The sequence below is a fragment of the Nothobranchius furzeri genome, chromosome 1 (genome assembly GCF_043380555.1).
Source record: "Nothobranchius furzeri strain GRZ-AD chromosome 1, NfurGRZ-RIMD1, whole genome shotgun sequence".
Taxonomy (NCBI): Eukaryota; Metazoa; Chordata; class Actinopteri; order Cyprinodontiformes; family Nothobranchiidae; genus Nothobranchius; species Nothobranchius furzeri.
In genome coordinates this window covers 39,738,290-39,763,650 of record NC_091741.1, presented here as the reverse complement: position 1 = coordinate 39,763,650, position 25,361 = coordinate 39,738,290, and the positions used below count along the sequence as shown (strand labels likewise).

The following is a 25,361-nucleotide window of genomic DNA, read 5'->3' as shown; positions in this document are numbered from 1 at the left end:
ACCAGTTGCCTTTGGTGGTGCGTCAGTCACCCTCATTGGAGGTTTTTAAGACTCGCCTTAAGACCCATTTTTTTGTCAAGTCTTTTCAGGATTAGCTAATTTTACCCGGTTTTGATGCCCCGGCCTCTTAATCTTTTTCTGGATTTTATTTTTTGCTTTTACTCTCCTCTTTTAATTTATTTTATGCTGGTTTTAAGAAGGGGCTTTATAAATAAATGAAATGAAATGAAATGAAATACTGCAGCCAGCCACTAGGGGTTTTTTTCTTCCAATGTTACTGTAGTTATAAATCATGTCTATAGATTAAATTCAACCAAAAACTGCTGCTAACTGACAAATTAAGTGTTCATTATTTCATTGTCAAACAGCGATCCTTTATTATAGTTGTTAGCACAGTGACATTCTTACTTTGTCAGGCAAAATGTGTGCTGATAGGTGGAAGACCCAAATGCAGACTTGGAAGAATCTAACTTCTATTTAACCGTGGATCTTGGACAAAGAAAAACAGTTCTTTCAAAATTAAGTTTATACATTTTTATGAAAATGTTGGGTGGCAGAATTTCCCACAAGCCTTTGATTGTGATATGGAAGAAATGGTAACTCAGTAAAAACAACTGAATGTTTCTGTAGCATCATTTTGCCCCTGACCAGTACACATTCTGGACAAAAACATCTGGTAGTATGGCTGGGCGATATGGACCAAAACTTATATCTCGATATCTTTTTGCTGAATTCCGATACACGATATATATCTTGATATTTTTCCTCCTGTAAAATATTTACAAGTTAACTCACTTCAAGCTGTCTTGAGAAATTATAAACATATATCAGTAATTAAATGTATAAAAATGTATTGATTTGGTAACGCTTCCTTTTACAGCCCCCTAATTACTAAGTACTTAAATGGTAATTACATATTAAGTTGCAGTGTATTATTGTTTCTGAGTTCTTAAACAGTTATTACTATATAACTCAGGTTCAATTCTAGTTTTCATTTTATTAATCATTCCCAGTAAATACTGCTTTAAACTATAATTACACTTTATTACATTCAGATTGAGCTAACGTGAGAATACATGTACTAACTGCTTAGAGACGGAGCAACATGTCGCTAATATAGCGGCTAATCAGTAGCATAGCAGTTTGGCCAGTTATATCGATATAAAGATATAAAGTCATCTTGTATCTTGTTTAAAAATTATATCGATATTTTAAAAAAATCAATATATCGCCCAGCCCTACCTGGAAGGGAAAAGCAAATCTTAAAAACTGGGAACAATTGCAGGATTTGATATGAACAGTGTTGGGAACATTACTTTAAAAAAGTAATTAGTTATAGTTACTGATTACTTTGTCAAAAAAGTAAGTTACTTACAGAGTTACAAGATTATAAAAGTAACTAATTACCAAGAAAAATAAATACTTACTTTTTTTCATTAAAGAATGCAAGAAAAATGGGTTTTCCTCTTAAGTAAACTTAATTTACTATAAATTACTACAATACTGAAATAAAAAAGACTAATGACTTGGACATAATAAAATGTATGTTTTTAAATAAAATTAAATAATTGAAATAAATGGGCACTTAACAGGAGGAACTACAAACAGGAACATTACACTAGTCTATTAAAATGTCACTGTGTGATATTTAATAAGACCCCAATCAGCTAACATTTACAAATAGAAACACCTGTAAGTGTTCCTGAGCCTTTAAATGGTCTCTCAGTCTTGTTAAATCACTGAAATTAATGTAATTTTGCACAGCATTCTAATTTTTCCAGCTTCACATAATTTTGTGTTTTTAGCAGCATTTCTATTATCTAGTAATGGTTAAATAAATAAATAAAAATCCTTTAAATGACACTAGAAGAGGCACAAATCTGATGGAGGACTTAAATGTACTAACTTGGGTCAGACCCAAACACAGAAGAGCTGAAGCTGGTTGGTAAACACACACAGGTAGTTCTATTAACACCTGAGCGCCCATGACATTTGAGACTGATGCAACCAGCATTACAGCGGGACTAAAGAATGATCAGGAACAGGTTACAGTTGGATGATCTAGGAAGGTAGAAAGTCATGACGTGTGAGCTGTGAACAGGTGATCGGACCTTCGGGACGTCCAGCTGTCACGCTAAGAAGGGCACGGCTGCAGATTCTGGCCTGCTGCAGCAAATCTGCGGGTCTGCAGCTGTAACTATTCATCACGTCTTACTCGTTCTTCACGGCCGAGATGCACTTTGATGAAAACATCCGCCTCTTTAGCTCCCGATCAGCTGAAGACGGCTTCAACACACCACGCTGCTGAATTAGTAACGCATGCATTTTCTCATCAGTAACGGTGTTTTATCATAACGGTGTTATGATAAAAGAAGACTGCAATTAATTAGATTACTCGTTACTGAAAAAACCTGTATTCCCATCACTGGATATGAATGGCTATTGGCAGATTAGACCAGATGTGTGTGAAGAGCTCAAGTAAAACAAGAATAAAGCTCAGAAGCATCAAAGAAAAGCAGTAGAACCTTTTCCCATTAAGTTAGGTCAAGAAAGTCAAGTTTTTATCCATTTCTGTGTGGCAGAACTTGACTTACCAGAACCGAGCCCTGACCTTAACCCCATCCGACACCTTTGGGACGAACCGAACGGCCTACCGCAAGAGAAGACCTCACTGTCCAAATATTGATAGTACATCTCACTACTACGTATCCAAATAGTATTTTATAACAAATTTTTTTTTTACAAAAGCCTCAAACCAGTAGCTAAATGACAGAAATAGACCCAAAAGATGAGTCGTTGTGCTAAAACAACCGTTTAGTGATGCTTTGAGGTGATATCGTTTAGCTTTTTAAGTGACATGCTGCAGCACTGGAAACAATCTCCTCCTCATAAAGCAGATGGTGCGGCCATGCGTTATCAACCTGTGATCACACTGGATCTGCTATGTGTTAAAATCAATTCATCTGCCATTAAGACATCTGCTACACAAAGGGTGTGTGGTGGGTTGCTTTGCTCAGCGTTGGGCGGGGGAGCCTGCTCATCAGCACCCCAGCAGAAAGGGTCGAACTCTGGGAACCGGTGACGGTTGTGCCCCATGTGCAGCAGTACCGGGACCAGAGTGAATAAGGTGTGTATGGGGAGCATGAGTGGGTGTCTAGCATGCATTTTTGTAAGTCTTTGGTTGTATGTGTGTGTGTGAGCATGAGGGAGGGAGTGTGACTGTGTCTGTGTATGACTGTATACGTCAAGTGGGGCCTTTGACTCCTCCCTTCTCCTGGGACTTCTTTTGATGCTATACATCTTCGTCTCCCCTCCCCTGCCACACATGGTGTGGAGTGTGGTCTCTTGGTCTGCCTGAGTGTTCGTGGCTCCCGGGTTAGGGGCTTTAAGATCTTTGATGTCTGCCTGATCGATCCTGGTGGCTGCCTGGTGGGATCTGGGTCCCTGGGCTCTGCTGGGTCCCCGGCGGGGGTGGTCGCCCCTGGGTCCCGGGTCGCTGGGTCCCGGGCTCGGCCAGCTAGGGGGTGGGAGGCTGCGGGCGGGCCTGTGGGCTTGCCACTGATGCCTCCCGGGACTCTGCCGGCTGCTGGTTGTGGCCGCCCGGGGCGATCCTCTGTGCCTCTCGAGAGGGGCAGGGGCTTTTCTGGTTGCAGTCTCCCTGGGGTCCCTGTGCTCTGGGGCAGCTCCTGGATCTCTGGGACTTGGAGCTCCCTCAATCTCCTACACTTCTTTGGGGGCAGATCTGTGGCCCCTCACACTCTCTATTGGACGCTCCTATAGAGAAACCTTACATAAACAAGCGCGTGAACACACACAGGTGCTCACATGGTGCTCTCATAAGCATAGACTTGGGCACGTTCAACACATGTCTTAAAGCTGTGGTTGGCACTAAATGGAATGTGATTTATTATCGTGTGATTGTTCAGTAAAACAATGTTGATTTTATATTTCCTCATCAGGTTGACGCAGTGGAAGCTTGCTCTTGTTTTATTGTTGTGTTTCCCTTTTCTGCAGGTCTAGAAGCAGAACCCTGCTCGTTGATTGTTTATTTTTGTGGACCGACCACAAGTTTAAGTTTTGAGTCTATTTTTAATGCACTCCACTTCCACAACATGTCAAAGTCCGCAGTTCAGATCAGGCCAGACAGGAAGTTAAATACAAAATCAGTGTAAAACATCCGGAAACCTTCAAAATAAAAGTCATGTACAGATTTCTAGTTGCTTAAGTAAAAACGTACGTCGTTCTCCTGGCATGTTATCTTGTGAACTTCTGGAATCAGGCGTGGTGTTGCAAGTCTCTCGTCATTTTATGACCTTGCGGGATCAGCCATGTGGAACGCATTCACTCCCATTGGACATCTGAAACGCTCCCGGTTGGAAGGAAGCTCGCGGGTAACACCCCTCTATTATGTTACACGCCGCTCACACATCTGGAGGGGTTTGCCTTTAATCTCAGAGCTCCAGTTTGAAAGCACGATGATTCACAGCCTCTTTCAATTTTTTTTCAATCAAATCAGTCTATGGTGTTCTTTAATCCTAATTTTTCCTTTATTAGAAACGTATTTCGGAAGCTCCTGTCCCACACAGAGAAGGACAAGGGGGACGTGTTGTCCCTGGAGGAGATCCTGGCTGAGGGTTCGGATCCCGGTGAGAAGAGATTGGCTCCTCAGGCCAACTGTGGCGGGACGCTGCGAACAGGAAAGGCCAGACTGAGGGCCCTGAGAGAGGCCATGTACCATAGCGCAGAGCATGGCCATGTGGACATCACCATTGACATCCGCAGCTTAGGTCAGACTTACTAATGCATGCCTCAGTGGCACACATGCCTCGCTCTGTGGTGCCTCCAGCTGTCCTGCAGATGTGCTCATGCTGTGCCTGTCCTGTCTCTTCCTGTCCAGTCCTGTTTCCACCCTCATCCAACCATGAAACCATCACAGATCACATCACTCTAAAGCTCTAACAGTCTGACTGAAAAGACGGAGCTGCATCCTCATTTTATTTCAATGTGGCAAACATCTGCTTTTGTTTTGTGTAGCTCTCCTACTCCTGAAATCACTAAAACCTACCTGGGATTCACATAATTAACTTATGAGCAGTGTTTTTGTGAAGTCTCTCGTTTAAATGTATAAAATGAGAGGAAACAAGCACAACTTCCTTTAGGAAACAGGTTTGCACATGAAAAAGAAATCCAACCAAATGTTCATATTTATCACATAAAAAATAGTTAAAATATGGTTTTATGTTAGAACTGGTTCAGGGCTGCATGGTGGTGCAGTACCACTACAGCCTCACAGCAAGAAGAGCCTGGAGCCTTTCCGGGTGGCGTTAACATGTTCTCCTCAGGCATGTGTCGGTTTTCTACAGGTTTTCTCTGATCAAACACGTACATGCTGGATTAACTGGATTCTGTGTTCAGTTTGCTTCCGGTCGGCAACAAGATGGCGCCTGTACTTGGCTTAGCCAAGGTCACCGGCCACTTTTTCAAACTCTTCTCCACTAACCTCCTCTTTTCCACCTTGCTTCTGTCTGCGATCCTCTTCAGTAGTGTCCCCGCTACCATCTCCTATGATCGCCAGAATCTTTTATCCATCCGTTCATTCACAATCGCCCAAGATGCACAGAGGACGTACCTCCCTCTTTGTTTACCTGAGCGGCGCACTGGCCCGGAGCCAAACGACGATTCCAACCAGGGAACCTCCAGGGATGTTTATACGGTCCCGGGAAAACGTCGGAGGAAAATAGGCAAACGAGCAGGAATCCAGGTGAGAATAAGACTTCTCTTAAAGTGTGGTTCATCTAGTAAACATCAGCGTGATCTTCTAGCTTCTTGTCCATTGTTTGGCGACTTGAGCGCCACTTCCGCATACCCGCCAAGCCGCGTTGTGGCGCGGTTTCTCCGTCCAAGTTTTTAAAGGTCGGTTTATCCTCATTCCTCAGTGGTTTCCTCTCCTGTTCCCTCCATGAGTGGTTTTTATAAACACCGTGGATCTAACCCTGCTAATTTACGTCCACTAACTCCAGCTGTTTCTGTAGTTTCTGATTCCTCCACCTCACTCAGCATGGCTCTATTAAATACCCGCTCTGTTAACAATAAGTCCTTCCTGCTCAATGATCTAATTCTCTCTAAAAACCTGGATTTTCTGTTTCTGACTGAAGTTTGGCAGCAAACATCTGATTATTCTGGTCTGATTGAACTCTGTCCGAGTGGTTATACTTTTCTTAGCCAGCCCCGGGGTTTTGGTCATGGTGAAGGCCTAGCTGTTGTTTTCAGAGACCATCTTCCATGTAGCTCTACAACCTCTGGTCACGTTGCTTCCTTTGAACTGACGCCGAATAAAGTCGGGCGTAAGGACCCGTTCTACTGTGCTGTGGTCTATCGTCCACCTGGTCCAAACAGTTCTTTCCTTCAGGAGTTTAGTTATTTTCTATCCTCCACTGTGAAGCTGTCAAGACTGGTGGTGATTGTTGGTGACTTTGACATCCACGTTGATGATCCCTCAGACCACTTTGCCATGAATTTCTCCAGCCTCATGGACTCCTTCAGCTTTCCCAGGGTTTTCCTTACATAGTCGTAGCCGTGGCGGGCCGCCACGGCTGAAGTCTCACCGCCACGCCTACAAGATCCCAAGTTTTTTTTGTTTGTTTTGTTTTTTGCGCTGTTTCCCGAAGAAGCAGCGGGAGCTGCTATGTTGTCGCTTGTGATCACAGCCGGCGGCAGCAAGGAGGGGCAGACAGGGCAAGGTGAAGTTACAGCATAAGTTACTGAGTTTAAAATTAGAAAGATAGCAGTGGATATAATGTTTTTTGGGTTACATGTTTCAATAGCATTAAGATAAACGAGTGTTGACGATATTGACAGGGTTTCCTCCAGTGCTTATTAGGCCAGGTTTCCTCCCCCACCAGGCTAAGCATCACTTATTCATGTAAAATGTATTTATTTTTTCATGTCTGACTTCAACCGCATCTAATACTGTATTACGGCGTGAGCGCAACAGCGACAACTTAAGATCGATGTGTGAGCAGCCTGAGAGGTCGAGTGTTTTCATCTGAACCCTTAAAACCTCCAGCAGGCTACGTTGCACTATTGACGTGTTAGCGCGCGGCGCTAACAACTTAGCGACGTGACATGTCTCGGAGAAAGCGTAAAAACACGTTAGACGCTTCTTCTGAAGCAGGAAAATAACACCTCTTCTCAAGCAGAGCACGACGTCGCCTCGGCTCGTTCAGGGACTGAGCTCCATCCTGTGTCCGTCTCCAAGTTTAGGTCCTCTACCACCTCTCTTACTGAAGGTGTCCCACAAGGTTCTGTGCTGGGGCCCCTGCTCTTCCTCCTCTATCTGCTTCCTCTTCAGCACATCCTGAGCTCCTTCAAAGGAATCTCCTACCATCTTTATGCAGATGACATCCAACTGTACATTCTCCTTTAAGCCCCATGAGATGTCTAAGCTGCAGCTGTTACACACCTGCTTAGACTCTATCAACACCTGGATGGCTGGGAGCTTTCTTCAGCTGAATGAAGATAAGACTGAGATCCTCATCTGTGCCCCAGACAAGCTGGTTCCCAAAGTCAGAGACTCTCTTGGTCAGCTTGCTTCTCACACCAAACCTTCCGTCAGGAATCTTGGCATGACCTTTGACCCAGCTCTCACCCTGGATTCTCTTGTCAGTTCTCTTGTTCGCTCTTCCTTCTTCCATCACAGAAACATTGCTAAGCTGAGTCCCATTCTGTCCCGCTCTGAACTTGAGACAGTTCTCCACACCTTCCTCTCCTCACGCTTAGATTACTGTAACTCTCTTTTCACGTGTCTGAGCACAACCTCCCTGAACCGTCTACAGGTGGTTCAGAACGCCTGTGCTCGGCTTCTGACCAAGTTCTCCAAACACACCCACATCACCCCGCTTCTTCTCCAGCTTCACTGGCTGCCAGTCAACTTCAGGGTTCCTTTCAAGATCCTGGTTCTGGTCTATAGGGCCTTACATGGACAAGCACCATCATACACTGGTGATCTTCACTGGATTATTTTAAAGCAAACCGGCATCGCTTATTCGTTTTTACATCTCCATCTCCATTCTTCACAAAGTCACGCCTCTCTTCTGCTGACACGTTTTCAGGTGGAACTTTGCTGAAGTCAGGGATAACGCAAGCTCAGGTCCTCTCCACATTCGGGTTGACACCTATTTTATCACCAATAAAACTTCCGTGAAATTTTGCTTCTGAAATCTTGGATCTCAGTTTGAATGTTGCCCTCTCCCATCTGTATCCCACACTTCACACACACACGCACACTTACACACACACACACACCTTTATTTACCTATTTTTCTGATTGTGATCATTTCATTGTCCAGCACTAAAGACAAGTTATCGTGACTTTTACAACTTGCAATTTTGTGGAAAGGAAACAAAATACAGCTCTTTGAAAATGAAGACTTTACGCTCAAACGGCTTTCTGTTCATTTCCGCCTGAACAGGTGCTTTAGTTTTAGAGCAGCTGAGCGTACGTGTCTTTACTCCCACATGGATACAGCTAAGAGCAAGTGTTGATTCTTACCTGGGATCCAAATGAATGGACGAATCGGTCACCAGCTATGAAGAGTCCCACGGTCTCCCTTCTCTTTCACCAGCCTGGGCTCGCCCATCACAGGAACCAGTCAGTCAGGAGAGCAGAACCTTAAATGAACAGTTTTTATTTACGTCTTTGCTCCTTAGAGATTCCTATGAAATTATAACCGACTGTTTAATTGTAGTTATAAACAGAATATTTTAAATATAGCTGAAACAGACATTTTAACAACTAAATAAAAATGAATCAATGAGAGACGCTGTGCAGATAATCACAACAGGTTAAAATACTAAACAGACATATTTATGTTAAAAACTGCAGTTTAAAGCACTTCTCATTGATTGGAACAAGTTGCCATTGCTGTGGTGAACCTAAAAAACACAAATGGACAAAGTACAATCTTGACTGTAAAATCTGAGATGGTTATTGATGTTTAAACACACAAATTTCATCTGTAATGAACAGCAGCTTCCTTATAACTGATTTTGGTTGCCTCCCTTCCTAGCGGACGGTGTAAATAACTGGATATGTGTCCGGTCAGCCATCTTCCCCACAGCTTACCATCAAAATTACTAGAAATATACACTTGAAATACTTCACCCTGTGTAATTTCACTTTCTGAAATGTGCATCAAAACATTTAGAACATTTTCACTATATGTAAACTTGTTGAGATGGGTACAGTTGGACCCCTTCCTGGAGATCCCCTCATTGGTGGATAGAATAACTTTGCCTGCCTAATTTAAAGCTGGACCAGTTCCAGTGTGGTCTGGATACAAAGAAAATGCTGAAATTTGCCTTCTTTGAACTTTCACAAATCACAAACTATGTTTTAAGGACTTTGAATTAGTATAGAATAATCTAACCCAGGTTTGAAGAGTCCAAGTATTGTAATGTTAAAATTAAAACAGATTAAAGATGCTCAGGAATTGGAAAAATTGATTGGAATTGCCCTTTACAACTAGGAAATCAAAAAAGTTAACCAACTTCTGTTACATCTTCATTTAATTTTTGTTTATGTATCATTAGCTCTGTTTTTATGTCGGTTGTGCCTTTATGCATATTGCATGATAAATTTAAACCATATATGTTAAACACAATGCGTTACAAGAAAGGTTGAACCCAAGCTAACAAGTTAGCCATGCGGTTAGCTTAGCTATTAGCATAGTTAACATTAGCAATCTTTACCGAGGATAAGAAAAAACATATAACTCCTACTGTTTTTACGTTAAACATTTTCCAGCAATTAATAAGTCGCTTCTCTTCGAAAAGTGGTTAGTAGCAAGGCTTAACTCAGTAAAAATCCCTAGAAATCTACCATAGATTTTAGTTTTGCCGCGTGACCACCAGAGGCTGCTGTGCTGTTAGCTAAGCTGCAGATCAATAAAGTTCTGAACCAAACAGCGCTACAAACACATCAGATCATACGCCCTCTTGCGGCCACACAGCGAATCTAAATCAACGGTAAATTCCTAGTGATTAAAAAATCATTTAGGTTATCAGTAGGTATTATAAAATAAATAGATTTTGGTAGAAATTTTACCACCATGGGTTTGTTGTTTCTAGTCAAGCATATTAGATATAAAACTATTAGTTATTAGTTCAACTTTATTTATTAGTTAGACCAATAAATACCAAACTTTGATGTATTTAGATTACTTAATAAATGTATAAACCACTCAAATAGATTAAATAACAACAAAATACAGTAAAAGTAACCAGTAACAGAATATAAATTCAGTTTCTCTTTTACTGTCCATTCTTTGTCTAAATAAACTGTAGACTTTATTACTTGTAATATATCTTTTGATTTGATTGATGATCACATACTTGGTCTATAGGGAATTTATATGTTTTATTTAGATCAAATGGATGGAAACACGATCACTCATTGCTTTATCAGAATCAGAATCATAAATGCTTTATTGCCAGTGCTCCAGCGTCCCGAAGAATAGGAATTTGACTCTGCAGCACAGCCTGACCAAGATTACACACACACACATGTAGACAAAACAGATACAGGCAGACCTCGAGAGCAGCTATGAATGGCGCTCATTTCATTTAGATGAAAAGGGGATTACACGAGGATAAATTGGGGGAGGGAAAAAAAGGCATTCCAGAATTACTCCCGACATGGCGTAGCTTTGCTGTGCAAAAAAATGTTAAAAATACCAATTTCACAGCAGAAATAAGCATGTTTACAGCCTGGTACCAAAACATGTTTTTGGTTTAAATGATCTAGTTTAAACTCATGACAACTCCGAGGGGGGTGAATTTTTTTCTCAATCTTCCGTTTAAGTGTATTAAAAGCCTAAAATTCTGTATAATTAATGAGCATCAGACCCACGTGAACACAGAGCTAGCTCCGGCGAAAGGCCTCAGCCTGAGCCTCGGCCTCGCCTTAAAACTGTTCCGTCAGTGCTTGTGGAGGTCTCGGAGACCTCTGTGTTCCACCCGGTTTTACCCAGCGGTCAGCCCGGCGTATCTCTGACTCAGAAGCTCCGGTGTTGTGCACAGTTAACTCCTGTTGTAGCTAGGTAGCTACCTCTGTTAGCTTAGCTCCCACCTCCGCATTAGCTTTGGATTAGCTTCAGGTTAGCTTGTACCTAGTTCAACTGGGTGTCGTCAGTTGATCCCAGCCTTACAGCCCCACCCTCAGCTCCACCTCTCTTCCCTTTTTGTGGAATTGTCTGGGCTTGACGAAACCTGTGACACGGTCAAAATGGCGGTGGTGGCCACCTCCCATTTGGCCTCAAAAACTTGTTATTGGCGCCTTTGGAAACCCATTGTCCAATATTTATATGTCGATGGTTTCCCCCAGCGAGAGCAGCCATCTGAGGCACTCATCTGCTGTACAGGCACAGGTGGGAGGGAGATCTCGGGAGAAGCAAAGAGCACATTGACTCCTACAGCTGATGCCAGCCTGAAGTCCACCAATCCCAAGGCGTGGGGGGGGGGGGGGTTCACAGCATTTGTCTGCATTCCTTCGTGGGGGTTTTAGTTACTTGCAGCTCAAGGCTACCAGGGCATCAGATTCAGATAACAAGAATTTGTTTGGGTCAGGCTGTGGTTTTGGAGAGTAAGAATTTTTCGCCCTCTACTGGAGACAAAACATAACTACAAAGCTCATTGTAGATATTTTCATAAAACAAACTACTACTTGAAAATTACTGATTTTTAAATTAGCGTTAGCAACATTGTTGGTGCAGATATCAGGAAAGCTAGAATGTCTTCACCTATACAAACTACTTAAGTACTAAAACTCAATAAATCTATTTGTACTGAGTTGTTTCGCATCTTTTCACATCTTTGCTCAAGATTTATTAATATTAGATGTTAAAACAATCATTTCCGTTCTTATATCCAAACAACAAATAAATCAAGTGGCACTTTATAATTGAGAAAAATCACAATAATTTGTTTTTTTTTTAAGTTTAGCATTTAATCCGCAATATATCAGAGACAATTCTGTTGTTTTTAAAAAGTAACATAGCATTATGACCCTCAAATGAAACACTCACATGCCGGCAGCATAGCTTAAGAAATATTTTCCTTTATCATTTGACAAAAAACAAAATGAAGTTTAACACATAACTTGTCCGTCTTAATTTGACTGTTTCACAGCTGGTCCAAACCATGATACTACCACTGCCATGTTTCATAGATAAACTAAATCTTAAAGTTAAGTTTTTATTTAAAGGAAGAATAGATAAATAAATCAATTCACCAAATTTTCTTATTATTCCACAACACATATTCCAATATTAATTCATTGAAAAGTCAAGTTCTGTGAGTCATTTTTTTACTTGCAGCTTCACAATATTGTAATTTTTTATTTTTATTTTTTAGATTTAAAAAACCCTTTAATTAATTTTAATTTAATCTGAGAATAATTTTTAAATTAACTTAATGTCAAAATATAGTTTACGGATCTTAAATGCATCAAAGCAAAAAGTCTAATGGCCTTTTTAAAATAAAATTTGACAAACTAGGGCTGCGCAGTAGCGCAGCGATTCGCTGTTGCCTTGCAGCAAAGAGGTCCTGGGTTCGAGGCCTGGTCTGAGTTTGCATGTTCTCCCCGTGCATGTGTGGGTTCTCTCCGGATCCTCCAGCTTTCTCCCACAGTCCAAAATAATGATGGTTAGGTTAATTAGCCCCTTTAGTTCGACCTCGGATGTGTGTGTGTGTGTGTGTGTGTGTGTGTGTGTGTGTGTGTGTGTGTGTGCGTGCGTGCGTGCGTGTGTGTGTGTGTGTGTGTGTGTGTGTGTGTGTGTGTGTTGTCCTGTGATGGACGCTTGTCCAGGGTGTACCTACCTGTTTCCCAAAGGTTGCTTTTCATAGGCAGCAGTCCCCTGTGACCCTGCAAGGATAAGCAGGTGTAGAAAGATGAGATACGATTAGAAAATGTCTTCATTCCTTTAGCAGTCGTGGAAAAAGAAACATCATCTGCACTGATTTATGCATGTTTCTCAAATCCACCAAGCACCACAGCTATTTTCTTACAGCATTTTTCATTACCTTCAGATGCTCTTCTTGTTTCCACACTGCCATTTCCGACTTTCCACGTATCCAACATTCACTGATCACCCCCCCAACTTGCAGTAAAACCATGCAACAATGAAAAAATGGTCGGTTCTGTCTCCTGCCACCCTCTTTTTGCCTGGAGCTAGTGTATATTTACTGTCCGTGTGTTTGTTGTGCTTCCCAGGTGTTCCCTGGACATTGCACACCTGGCTCGAGTCTCTGCGCACCTGCTTCATCCAGAACCGCCGGCCGCTGATCCAGGGTCTGCTCAAGGACTTCAGCTGCATCAAGGAGGATGAGTACACGGAGGAGCTGATCACGCACGGCCTGCCGCTCATGTTCCAGATCCTCCGAACTAGCAAGGTCGCTTTTATATCATGTGAACAAAACACTTGACATTGATGCTCATATTTGCATTTATTAGCTTCACTTCTAACTATATTATCATTTATTTACATAACATTTTTCCTCCAAAGTCTCAAGGAAAGCAAAGGCCATGAAACTCTAACTCTAAAAGGTTTTGGACCTCTCTGGTGTGTGTGTGTGTGTGTGTGTGTGTGTGTGTGTGTGTGTGTGTGTGTGTGTGTGTGTGTGTGTGTGTGTGTGTGTGTGTGTGTGTGTGTGTGTGTCTGTGTGTGTGTGTGTGTGTGTTTCAGAATGAGGTGATAGGCCAGCAGCTGTCAGTCATTTTCACACAGTGCTACGGGCCCTTCCCCATCCCCAAACTGACAGAAATCAAGAGGAAACAGACGTCACGTCTGGGTAAACCTTTCTGTTCAAACCGAAACGGAGACAGGATGCATGTGATCAACAGCAGATTTCTCTGCATCGTTATCTTTTTCAAGTCTAATTTCTTCAGTTTAGCATTATTTTAGGTGTGAGCATTTAGCACTGTGTCTCATTGTTGGCGTAATAAAGTACAGTTGCTGGTAAATATCGTTTCGGACTAAACCTGCGGTTTAATCTGAAGATCTTATTTAAGAATTTCACTTGAAAAAATAAATTTCTTCAAAAATAAAGGAAGAACAATAAAATAAGTAATTTTGGGGAGAAAAAAATTAGGAAAATGGAAAAATAAATAACAAGGAGATTAAAAGGGTAAAAATAAGTTATATAATCATAAAAGAAATGTGTTATAAATAACCTTTTCAAGGTCATATCTCATTCAATTTTCTATTTTTATGTCATTTTTATCCCTCTACAAGCATCTTTTCAAGTCTAATACTTCACCAAAATCCATTAAATGAAGAAGACTGGCATTAATTTAATTTATCCACCTGATTGTCTGGCACTTCCCTGGATCAGACCTGCATTTATTCATTTAATTATGAATTATTCTTGGAAATGAACAGTTCTAAACTGATGACGAAAAAGCTGTGAAATGTGCAGGAAGCGGGCTGCAGCACCACCTACTGTCTGTTTAACGTCACAAACGAGGCAGCTCTCTGTTATTCTGTATTTTTGCAGTGATGATATTTTGTTGCTGCTCTTGTTACAGACCCGCACTTCCTGAACAACAAGGAGATGTCTGACGTCACCTTCCTGGTGGAGGGGAAACCGTTTTATGCACACAAGGTGTTGCTGTTCACAGCTTCACCCAGGTGATGGGAGCAGCTTGCGGTCGTTTAGAACACACCTGCGTGTGTTTTCATTTATTTTAAAGTGGTTAAAAAGTTCACTTCATGTGATGCTCTGCAGGTTCAAGTCTCTGCTCCAGAACAGACCGGCAGCAGAAAACACCTGCATCGAGATCAGCCACGTTAAGTACAACATTTTCCACGTGAGAATCTTTCAGATTTTCATTTTAGTGCTGGACATCACTGAATGCAAACAAGCTTTCACGGTTTTTCAACAATTTAAAGAGCAAGTCGCCCCCAAATCCACATTTTTTCTGATAAACTATAGAAATGTGTGTCTAATCGTGCTGCAGACACGTGTAGTCAATAGTTTTGCACGTCGGTGCATTTTAGTAAAAATTTTAATTTTCTGCCTAAAACTGTCAGTGTTGTGCCATTGTCAGGTAAAAACTCTGCACTGCATTTAATTCAAATCTGCCATCGCTATTGGCTAAGAGCTACCCTAGAATGTTAGCTGGTACCATATGATGTCACAATGTCATTGTGAGCCTGTGTTTGTGTGTATGTTAGCGGCTCCGCCCTCTCGGCCTGTTAGGCAACAGCATTCGTTGCATTTTTCAAACAAGACGTGGAAGCGGAGTAATACTCTGGTAGGGGGTGACTTGCTCTTTAAGGAGTCAAAGTGACAGCTTGTAAAAAAATCTTCATGTTTTGGCTTGAATTTTACTTTATGTGAATAAAAACAGTCCAACAGCTGATTTTTAGACTCAAAACTAAAAAATATGTAAAGATTAAAGATTAAAATGGCATTTAAGGAGAGAGATAAAAGAACATAAAGAGGAAAAAAAACAAGAAAACAAACGTAGACTGTTTTAAGTCTTCACTTTTATTTAGTTTTTTGAATTCACTTAGTTAAAATTTTATAATCATACATTACCTTGCACGAGTATTTTTAAGGTTTCCTTTCTCCGTTTGTGGTTTTGTACTGACTATGAATCACACTGCAGGTAAATACACGTAGTCATCAGAACAGGGGCGTGTCCAGGGAGTGGCCTGGGGTAGCACATGCCACCCTTAGAATCTGATTGGCCACCCCAGGTACCACCCTACGAAGTTCCAGTTTAAATTGACTACATTGTCGACAAAAGGCTTGGGTTGTAAACTCCAAAAATAGTGTGTGGTAGCATGAACCTTTAACATTGTCTTCTAGCCCAGGCCTACAGAACAGTTCTGTAGTATTAATATTATTTATTATTTTTTCATATTCACATAAATAGTATTGAGTCCCACTCAACTCCAGTTGGTGGCAATAATGCAACAAAGAAGTGACTTGCTAACCACCACAAAACTAGAAGATTAATAGAAAAAAATGGTGATTGTGCAATGTGAAACTCCAAAATTCACTAGAAAGAAAATAAATAAATAAATAAATTGTGTAAATAAATAAATAAGCATAACCATTGGTGCCACCCATGCATAAACAAGTGCCCCACATGGGCCACCCCATTTTAAAAGTCCTGGACCCGGCTCTGCATCAGAAATCAACCAAATCACTCAGGTGAGGTAGCTTTTCCTTCCTCTTGTTGTTTGGAGCTGAGCTGCAGGTTTCTGCAGGTGGATGAGGGAGAGACCGGAAAACGGGACGAGCAGGCGTCTGACAGGCAGGCCGAAGAAATAAAACTTGTTGGTTTCCCCCCCCCAAAAATACTGAGGTGAACAAGATCTGGGATTTGTGAAACAACACAGGATCAGAGCAATAAAAGTCTGTCAAGAAGCTGCTAAAAATCCCAAAAATCCAGCTGCAGGCATGAGGGTTAGAAATCAGGACCGGGTGGGACGGGGGAGCAAAAACACAAACAAATGAACCAGAATAATATTAAAAAAAAAATGCATAAAACACAAGAGATTAAGCTGCTTTCATGGGAAATAGCTGCAGATTCAAACTAAACAGAGAAGCCGGAGTTTTTCATTTGCTTTCTTCTTCATTTCAACAGAACCAGAATATTTCATGACTGCTGTAACTAAGTGTGTCTAAAATAAACTGGAACAGTTTTACTAAAAGGAAAAGGCAGTTAAGTTTTAACATTTCTTCTAAAGAACATTTGAAAATGAATTAGCCAACAAACCTGTCCTTATCTCTTGTTTGAATATTGTCCTTTTGCCTTTTTTTCCCATTTCTCCAAATCCCTTCTTCAGACCAATATTTCATTTGAACCTATTTGCTGAAAACACAAAACATTACATTTGTTTGTAGCCGTCACTAGTTAGAAAAAACTTCAGGATGCTTTTTTATCCCAAAAGAAGGATTCTTGATCTAAGCTCTGTTCCCGGTGCATCTTACAGCTGGTCATGCAGTATCTGTACTGCGGCGGCACCGAGTCTCTGCACATACGCAACACTGAAGTGATGGAGGTAAGAGACCCTGGATGCCTGCGGAGCAGCCGCCTCGCTCTAAGCCACATCCTGTTTCTCATTCTGTTCTGCTCTTCTGTTTCTGCAGCTCCTGTCTGCAGCCAAGTTCTTCCAACTAGAGGCCCTTCAGAGACACTGTGAGATCATCTGCACCAAGAACATCACCACGGAAACCTGCGTGGACCTTTACAAACACGCCAAGGTGAGGAGACGTCTCAGGTCTGATGTTTCTGAGCGTTTCTGTTGGGATTGCGGACACAAGTTGCATGTAGATTAGCTAAGAGTCATGGCTTGACCTGCCAGGGCCCTGTGTCCACATACAGCTTGATATTCACTTTAAGGGGCGACGGTGGCACAGGAGTTAAGTGCTCGCCCCGCAATCGGAAGGTTGCAGGTTCGAGCCCCGCTCAGTCTGTCGCTGTCGTTGTGTCCTTGGGCAAGACACTTAACCCACCTTGCCTGCTGGTGGTGGTCGGAGGGACCGGTGGCGCCAGTGCTCGGCAGCCTCGCCTCTGTCAGTGCGCCCCAGGGCAGCTGTGGCTACATCGTAGCTCATCCCCACCAGTGTGTGAATGTGTGTGTGAATGGGTGAATGACTGATTGTGTTGTAAAGCGCCTTGGGGGGTTCCAGGACTCTAGAAGGCGCTATATCAAATACAGGCTATTTACCATTTTTAAGTTCCAAATTTTTTTGTTTTCTTTTTTTTTTTTTTTTAGGAAATTTGACAATATTTTCATTTAATTGAATCTTAGTTTTATTTTAATATTTGTAGTTTTGTTTCTGTTAATGAGAGTAGACTAATCTGTAATAGCTAGAAGTGTCACGCCAAGTGTAGGAGGTTGGACCCAAGGTGCAGAAATCCCCAGAACGACTCGAGGCAGGAGAGGTTTAAAGAAAACAATTCCTTTATTAAAGGAGGATGTGCCGAAATCCAAAGCACCAATAATAAGACTCGTCGTCGTCTTCCTCCGCTTATCCGGGTCCGGGTCGCGGGGGCAGCATCCCAACTAGGGAGCTCCAGACCGTCCTCTCCCCGGCCACCTCCACCAGCTCCTCCGGCAGGACCCCAAGGCGTTCCCGGACCAGATTGGAGATGTATCCTCTCCAACGTGTCCTGGGTCGACCCGGGGGCCTCCTGCCGGCAGGACATGCCCGAAACACCTCCCCAGGGAGGCGTCCAGGAGGCATCCTGACCAGATGCCCAAACCACCTCAACTGACTCCTTTCGATCCGGAGGAGCAGCGGTTCTACTCCGAGTCCCTCCCAAATGTCCGAGCTCCTCACCCTATCTCTAAGGCTGAGCCCGGCCACCCTACAGAGGAAACTCATTTCGGCCGCTTGTATCCGCGATCTCGTTCTTTCGGTCATTACCCAAAGCTCATGACCATAGGTGAGGATTGGGACGTAGATCGACCGGTAAATCGAGAGCCTGGCTTTCTGGCTCAGCTCCCTCTTCACCACGACAGATCGGCTCAGCGTCCGCATCACTGCAGACGCCGAACCAATCCGCCTGTTGATCTCCCGATCCCTCCTACCCTCACTCGTGAACAAGACCCCGAGATACTTAAACTCCTCCACTTGAGGTAGGACCTCTGCCCCGACCCGGAGTTGGCAAGCCACCCTTTTCTGGTCGAGTGAGGGAAATAATTAGACCAATTTTCAAAAGCTCACTGAAAACTCAAAAACAAACAAAAGCTCACACATGAGCACAGACTCGGGAAAACTCAAGAGGGGAACGAGCAACGTAGACACATACGACAATGAACCAACAAACACTGAGGGACAAGACAGGGTTTTTAACACAGAGGGGAGCAATCAGGGGAACAAGTGTGAGGAGTGAGGTCTAGAGGGAGGACTGGTGAAATCAATTAACTAAATGGGAAGGGAAGAACCAAGCAGAGGGGAAGATAACCATATCCTATAAGACACTAAATAAATAAACCTAGAACTAGGTGCAGAAATAAACAACTAATAACTAGAGGGGTGAGGAGGACTAATGCAAACAAATGGGAATTACAAGGGAGTGACTAGGAGGAAAACATGAGGAAAGCCTAGAGGGAGCTGGGGAACACAAGGACACTTGAGGAGAACCTGAGGGAGAACAGGAGGGGGCTGGGGACCAAGGGGACACAGAACATGACAAGAAGTGCTTTTGTCTTTTAAGTGTGCTCAAATACAAGTTTGGGTCTCAGGAGGTTAAAAATCAGATCTTATAATTATGCTTCTGAAGCTTAGAAAGTCACAATTCTGACACATCTTCTTTTTCTCTTTTAAGTGGCAGAAATGGGCTTCTATAAAATGTTGTTTTTAAGGTTTTTAAAGTTACATAAGGCTGGTTTTAACTCATGATGTTTATAAAGAGAATTTATTTGCATTATGATTACCCCAAGTCGCTTCACAAGCAAAAAGCAAATATATGGATATGTATTTATTCACACACAGTGAGTACAGAAAGCATTCAGACCTTCAATATTTCACTTTGTTAATATACAGCAGCCATTTGCTAAAATCACTTTAATTAATTTTTTCCTCATTGACGTACACACAGCACTGACAGCAAAACACAGAATGTGACACTCATATATTTAACTCAGGTGTTTTCCATTTCTTCTGGTCATCCTTCAGAGGGTCCTACACCTTCACTGAAGTCCAGCTGTGTTTGAATATAAAAAGGGCACTTTTAGCGTCAGGGGTCTGATGCGGAGGGTGGCTGACCAAGCGATTGTTTTTGATGCGTTGGGAGTGAGAATGTGTTGGATTATGCTGATTAGGAAAGCCACACACCTGTCTTTATAAAACCTTACAGCTCACAATGCATGTCAGAGCAAATGAGCATCATGAGGTTATAGGAACTGCCCTGAGGAGCTCAGTGAGTGCAGGTCTGGCCAAGGGTAAGCTTCTGGGAGAATGTCCTCTGGACAGATGAGACAAAAATGGAGCTTTTATTTACCAAGGCACACCAGATCTATGGTCACAGACAGAAAAATGAAGCATAACAACAAAGGTACACCGTCCCTACTGTGAAACATAGAGGAGGCCGTGTTATGTTCTGGGCTCCTTTGCTGCACCTGGCACAAGGTGTCTTGAATCTGTGCACGGTACAATGAAATCTCAAGACTATCAAGGGATTCTAGAGAGAAATGTGCTGGCGGGTGTCAGAAAGCTTGGTGTCAGTCGCAGGTCATGGGTCTTGCAACATAACAATGATCCAAAACCTCAAAAGGTTGGACAACAAAATATTGTCATGACTGCGGGGAGTTTCCTGACCCAAGACGTGCAGAATCAAACGAGGAGACGTAGGTAAGGAGAAGACAAATATTTATTAAAAGGCAACTGAGGGTGCACCGCCAGACATGGTGGTGACGCTGAGCACAGCTCCGGGACTGGGTCTGTAGAGATAAACACTGGCGAGGGGTTGGGCAGAGAGGAACAGAACTAGGAGGACTCAGTCTCTGTGGTTCTTACTGTGGGCAGAAATCCTGGAGCTTGGGAGGGCAGGCAGGACTGGGGTGAGCAGCGTCTGTGGTAATCCAAAATCCAATGGGGGTGAGCGGTGGGAGAGCGGGTCGGTCCAGGCGTGGAGGGAGATCTGACTCGAAGGTGATGTCCAGGCTATAGCAGAGGTGGTCTGAGGCGAGAGTTCCTGGCGAGGACAAGGCGGAGTAAATTCAACAGCAATTACTAAAGTGGGCACAAAAACAAGGACCGTGGCTATCGTTATCTCAAGTTGGCGAGAGCTACCCAAAGTGAGTAATCATCCGAAAAGTGAAGCGATCTCTCAGCTCCTTATAAACGCTGGACCGATTGATTAGGAAGAGCCTGCAGCTGGCCGCTCTCCGGAACCGCCCACCTGCAGAGACTTGAGGCATAATGAACAGAATGGTGCTGACTCACCCCAGATCCTGACAAATATTAAGTTAGGGGTACCATCATTCTTGCCCAGGCCTGTTGCCAGGCCCGGATTAATGCACAGGCTTGATTAGGCTTAAGCCTAGGGGCCCACGTGTGTTCTGGGGCCCCCATTGGCCAGCTAAAAACATATGATTTTATTTAAATTTACATGCAAGAATATTCTTCAACTGTATTGGTCGACAAAATCATAAGCGACACCGATTGGGTAAACATTGTGGCGGTCTCGAGTTAAGTAATGTGTCACGTGACACGTCATATTCATGTATGATAGGCTGCTGCACTTAACGAGGGAAAATGAAAAAAAAATGCCAGAAAGAAAATATGAGAGCAGCGCTCAGAAAAGAAAAACGGAGAGAATCAAAGAACAAAAGCACAAAAATCTTCTGCAGAGAATCCCAAAATTGTCAGGATATTTTAAACCCGCTGCTGGACCCAACAGCAGGTTATAGAAAAGCCAGACGTTCACGATGAAGGCAACGGAGCTATGCTAGCTGGAGCGGCAGAGGTTCATGATGCTAGCTCAAAGCAGGGAACGAGCAGTCACAGAGAAGCTGATATTGTCCGCTTGGGGGCAGAGATAGACCTGCTTCAAGTAGTTTCTGACGGCAGAAGGTCCTAGCCAGGTGACGCTGATGGTGGATGCTAACTTAAACCCGGATCCTGCTGCTGGGGTGAAATGGATGAAAATGCCAGAAAATTTTGGTAAATCATTGTTAATTCACAAATACCTTATGATTAGTTAGATTAACATTTTTAGTTGTTTGACAGCCCTAATTAAAATAAATATCTGCAGATAAGAATATAGGATAAGAATATTTCGCTTCGATCAAGCATTTTCTGTTCTGAACAAGTGAAGCCTATGGGCCCCTGTACACCTCAATCCTCCCCTGCCTGTTGCATTAGTCCATTTTTTTAATAATTCTATTAAAGCGCGGTTGAAAAAACAATGTCTGACTTTATCTGTGAAATTTCATAGAATTTTTAAATATGACTTTTTTCAGATTCAAGTTATTTCTGCCTATCTTTCGTCGGCTGAAGGGTACCAACAGTTCTGTCCACATCTGTATATCTGTGAATGAGTTGGAGTCAAAATTGTGAGCTATTTTCCTTTAGTTGGCTGCAATGGACTTCCATAAAAAAGACTTCATTATTTTGATTTTAAAAGTCATAATTATCACCTTTACAATCATAATAGTGAATATAACCATATCTTTATGTCTAAAACTCATATTTACTGTTGATAACGTCTGTTAACACCTCAAAAGTCAAAGGAATTACCTTCGAGGTCAAAACTTTTAACTGACTTTTAAAGTCAGAATGTCTCATCATGTACATTTTTTTCTTCTAGGTGGTAAAATTGTCTTCTGTCAATTTTTCTATTCATAATTAGTGTTTTTAGCATCACAACAAAGTAAAACATCATTATTATGTCTTTGAACTTTTAAAGTCGTAATAATGATGGTCCTGAAACTGGCATATAACAAATGAGGGTTTTTTTTTTTGGCAGATAGAGGCTTCCATAAAGTTGTTTATACAATATAAAGTATTCCATAAACAATACAACACGTGTCCCATTAAATTCTGGTCGTTTAGGGAAAGAAGCAGGTAGAAGAAAGTGATTTATGACTTCATGTTTCCTTTCTCCACGTAGTTCCTTGGTGCTTCGGAGCTAACGGCTTTCATCGAGGGCTACTTCCTGAAGAACATGGTGCTGCTGATTGAACTCGACAACTTCAAGCAGCTTCTGTACGAACCTCCCCCCGCTGAGAGCCCCGCCTCCAGTCCCGGCATCTGCTCCGACATCCTCCATGACCTGGAGAAGACGTTGGCCACTCGCATCCACTCCATCCACCTGTCCACCTCTAAGGGCTCTGTGGTGTGACATCCTTCACCCTCCAGAGCCCTCCGATCCAGCCGCAGCATCGATGTAACCCCACTTTCAGAAAAATGCAGACCCGCCATCTCCAACCCCGTCCACCTGTCCTGGTCCCACTTGTGAAGCAGAGCTCTAGAGGTTTTTATTCTAGGAATTCCCTTTAATGTGTGTGACTCTGTTTTATTGTTTTGCTTTAATTCCCGTCCACTCCCACTGTTCACTAAAACTGAAACCGATGCATTTCACATAAAACACATGCATGAAATGCATAATTGACCTTTTCCACTGAGAAAAGAGAGCCGGTTGCAGCTTTGAGGCTCTCTCCGGAGACGACCTGCAGGCCTGAAGCGGCTCTGGCGACCCATTCGAAGTGGTTCGTAGCAATGCCACGAGGCAGACTCTGTAGGTGGACTTCTCTAACCTTCGTTCTGTTGGACATGCTTCACTGTGTTATCTGCCGTGTGCAGGAGCCAAACTGATCACAGGAACTTCCGCTGCTGCGGTGCTGAGTCAAACAAACGCGCCCGCTCTATGCTGACAGATGTCCAACTGGGAAATTAACTTGTGATAACCTTCTTTTCTGCATGACACCTCCCAACTGAGCTGCCATTGTGTTGCTTTTTATGCATAGCTTACTTCATGGACCTCTTTTTTTTTTTTTTTTTTACCAGAAAGCAAATGAAATCGCTGCTTATTCAATTTCTATCTGCGCCCATCAGAGCAGGGTTCGTAGAGCGACAGCAGGGGCTTTGTCCGAAAGGAAAAACAACGTGTAAATATGATTCATCAAACTGGTTGCTCCTGTTCTCTTTTTTTGTAAACGGATGTATAGAATCCTCCCACACCTGCTTGGCCGATGACACCACTGAACGTGCTCCCTGCTGTGTGTCCTGGTATGCAACGTTGCATGTTTTAATCTGTTTGTATGACCTCCGTGTTTTTGCTTTAGGCGTGCTCTTTTGTGTACAGCGTGGGGCGGAGTGGGACGTCGATGGTTCCCGTTGAAGTGTCTGTACCTCTGAAACATTCCAATGGATGGGGAGACGCATGACGGCCTGCGCTGAGTTTAGCGGAGGAGTCCTTAAGACCTGGAATCTGTTAGTCTGTGAGCAGAGTGGCGATGCTCATCTAGATTACACTTGTAATTTGATCCAATCTCACTCGCTCGCGCGTCTTCCTATCAGATTATTCCTCATCGGCCATTGGGCAAGAGGCAGGGGACACCCTGGACAGGTCCAGTCCATTACAGGGAGTCTCCAGTTGACTTGACATGCATGATTTTAGTCTGTGGGAGGAAACCAGAGAATTTAGAGAAAACCCACACGTCCATGGGGAGAACATGCTAACTTCACGCAGAAAGGCTGCAGGTGGGATTTGAACCTACAACCTTTTCACTGAGGGGCAGCATGGCTGCCAGCCCTCGATCCAATCCGAGTACAGATGTTAAACCGACCTCTCCAAAAACATCTGAAACAAACAAAAAAAGGTTTGGTCGAGGAAGAAGCATGGACGTAATTTTCACTTTAGAAGTGGGGGGGGGGGGGACACGGGGGGGGGGGGGGGTTGGATCTTTACAGTATGCGCTAATGGGAAACAGGCTTCAACACAAATAGTTGTTTTCCGCTTGGTCCTAGAGCTCAACCAGTATCAATTTAATATTGCGTAATATTGTTTTCGGATGGTAAAAAGTGCAGGGGTCAAAACTTGACTTTGGACAAAATGGGGGGGACATGTCCCCCCCCCCCCCCCCCCCCCCAAATTACGTCCATGGGAAGAAGTAAAGAACTGCTGTGGTTGATGTCCCAAAATAAAGCTCTGGTTGCCGGGCAGATGTTTAAAAAAATAATTAAATAAAAGAAACGATGTCATCTTAAGCAAACGTTTTTCTTAAACTCTTGACAATTCACCAGGAAAGTGGAACAGTTGGGTGCTTGATGGTCTCCATCTGCCAGGCTGAGATCAGAACTGGTTCCAGTTCACGGAGCGATCGGAAGCTGGAGGTTTAGATGCGTCTTATGCAGCAGAAGCGACGTCTCAGGTGTTTGTGTCTGAGCCTCGGTGCTGAAAGTGTGCAGTAATTAATTCTATTTAATTACTATTTTATAAACGCCTGATTGCATCGGGCACGTCAGGTCACACTTAAACTAAAATAATATCTCCAGTCGTTTTATTTAAATGCTCAGAGTTCATATTTTTCATGCTTTTCAATTGTATTTGAATCAAACCAGCTAACGTTACGATGACCTTTTCTCTCTCCTGGAGGAAATCACATTATATTTGATGAATGTATCAAAGCAAACTGACAAAATGTGCAATTTTTGTTGTTTTTTTTCCAATCCAGCAACAGACCAAAAGCATTCCTCCTGTTTTCATCGGCGTTGGATGCAAACGTCTCAATGTTGTCATGTTTTAGTGTTTGCTTCTCCATCCAACAGCTTCTCAAACACTAGCACGCTCACGATTACTGACATGTTTGGCCCAGTCACAGATATATAAA

The 25,361-nt window shown here is 42.8% G+C and overlaps 1 protein-coding gene across 3 annotated transcripts in view; it reads left to right on the top strand.

Annotated features, from left to right (window-relative positions):
- btbd11a (BTB (POZ) domain containing 11a) overlaps window positions 1-23,530 on the top strand; it is a 305,711-nt gene extending 282,181 nt beyond the window's left edge. For all 3 annotated transcript variants that reach the window (XM_015961280.3, XM_015961288.3, XM_070547202.1), the window contains 8 exons: window positions 4,555-4,787; window positions 13,271-13,449; window positions 13,743-13,848; window positions 14,585-14,687; window positions 14,785-14,866; window positions 17,007-17,075; window positions 17,164-17,277; window positions 22,640-23,530. In XM_015961280.3, the coding sequence (XP_015816766.3) occupies window positions 4,555-4,787; window positions 13,271-13,449; window positions 13,743-13,848; window positions 14,585-14,687; window positions 14,785-14,866; window positions 17,007-17,075; window positions 17,164-17,277; window positions 22,640-22,870 (1,117 nt within the window). In that variant the 3' untranslated portion in view covers window positions 22,871-23,530. The remainder of the gene's footprint in view (window positions 1-4,554; window positions 4,788-13,270; window positions 13,450-13,742; window positions 13,849-14,584; window positions 14,688-14,784; window positions 14,867-17,006; window positions 17,076-17,163; window positions 17,278-22,639) is intronic.
- The last annotated feature ends 1,831 nt before the right edge of the window (window positions 23,531-25,361 follow it).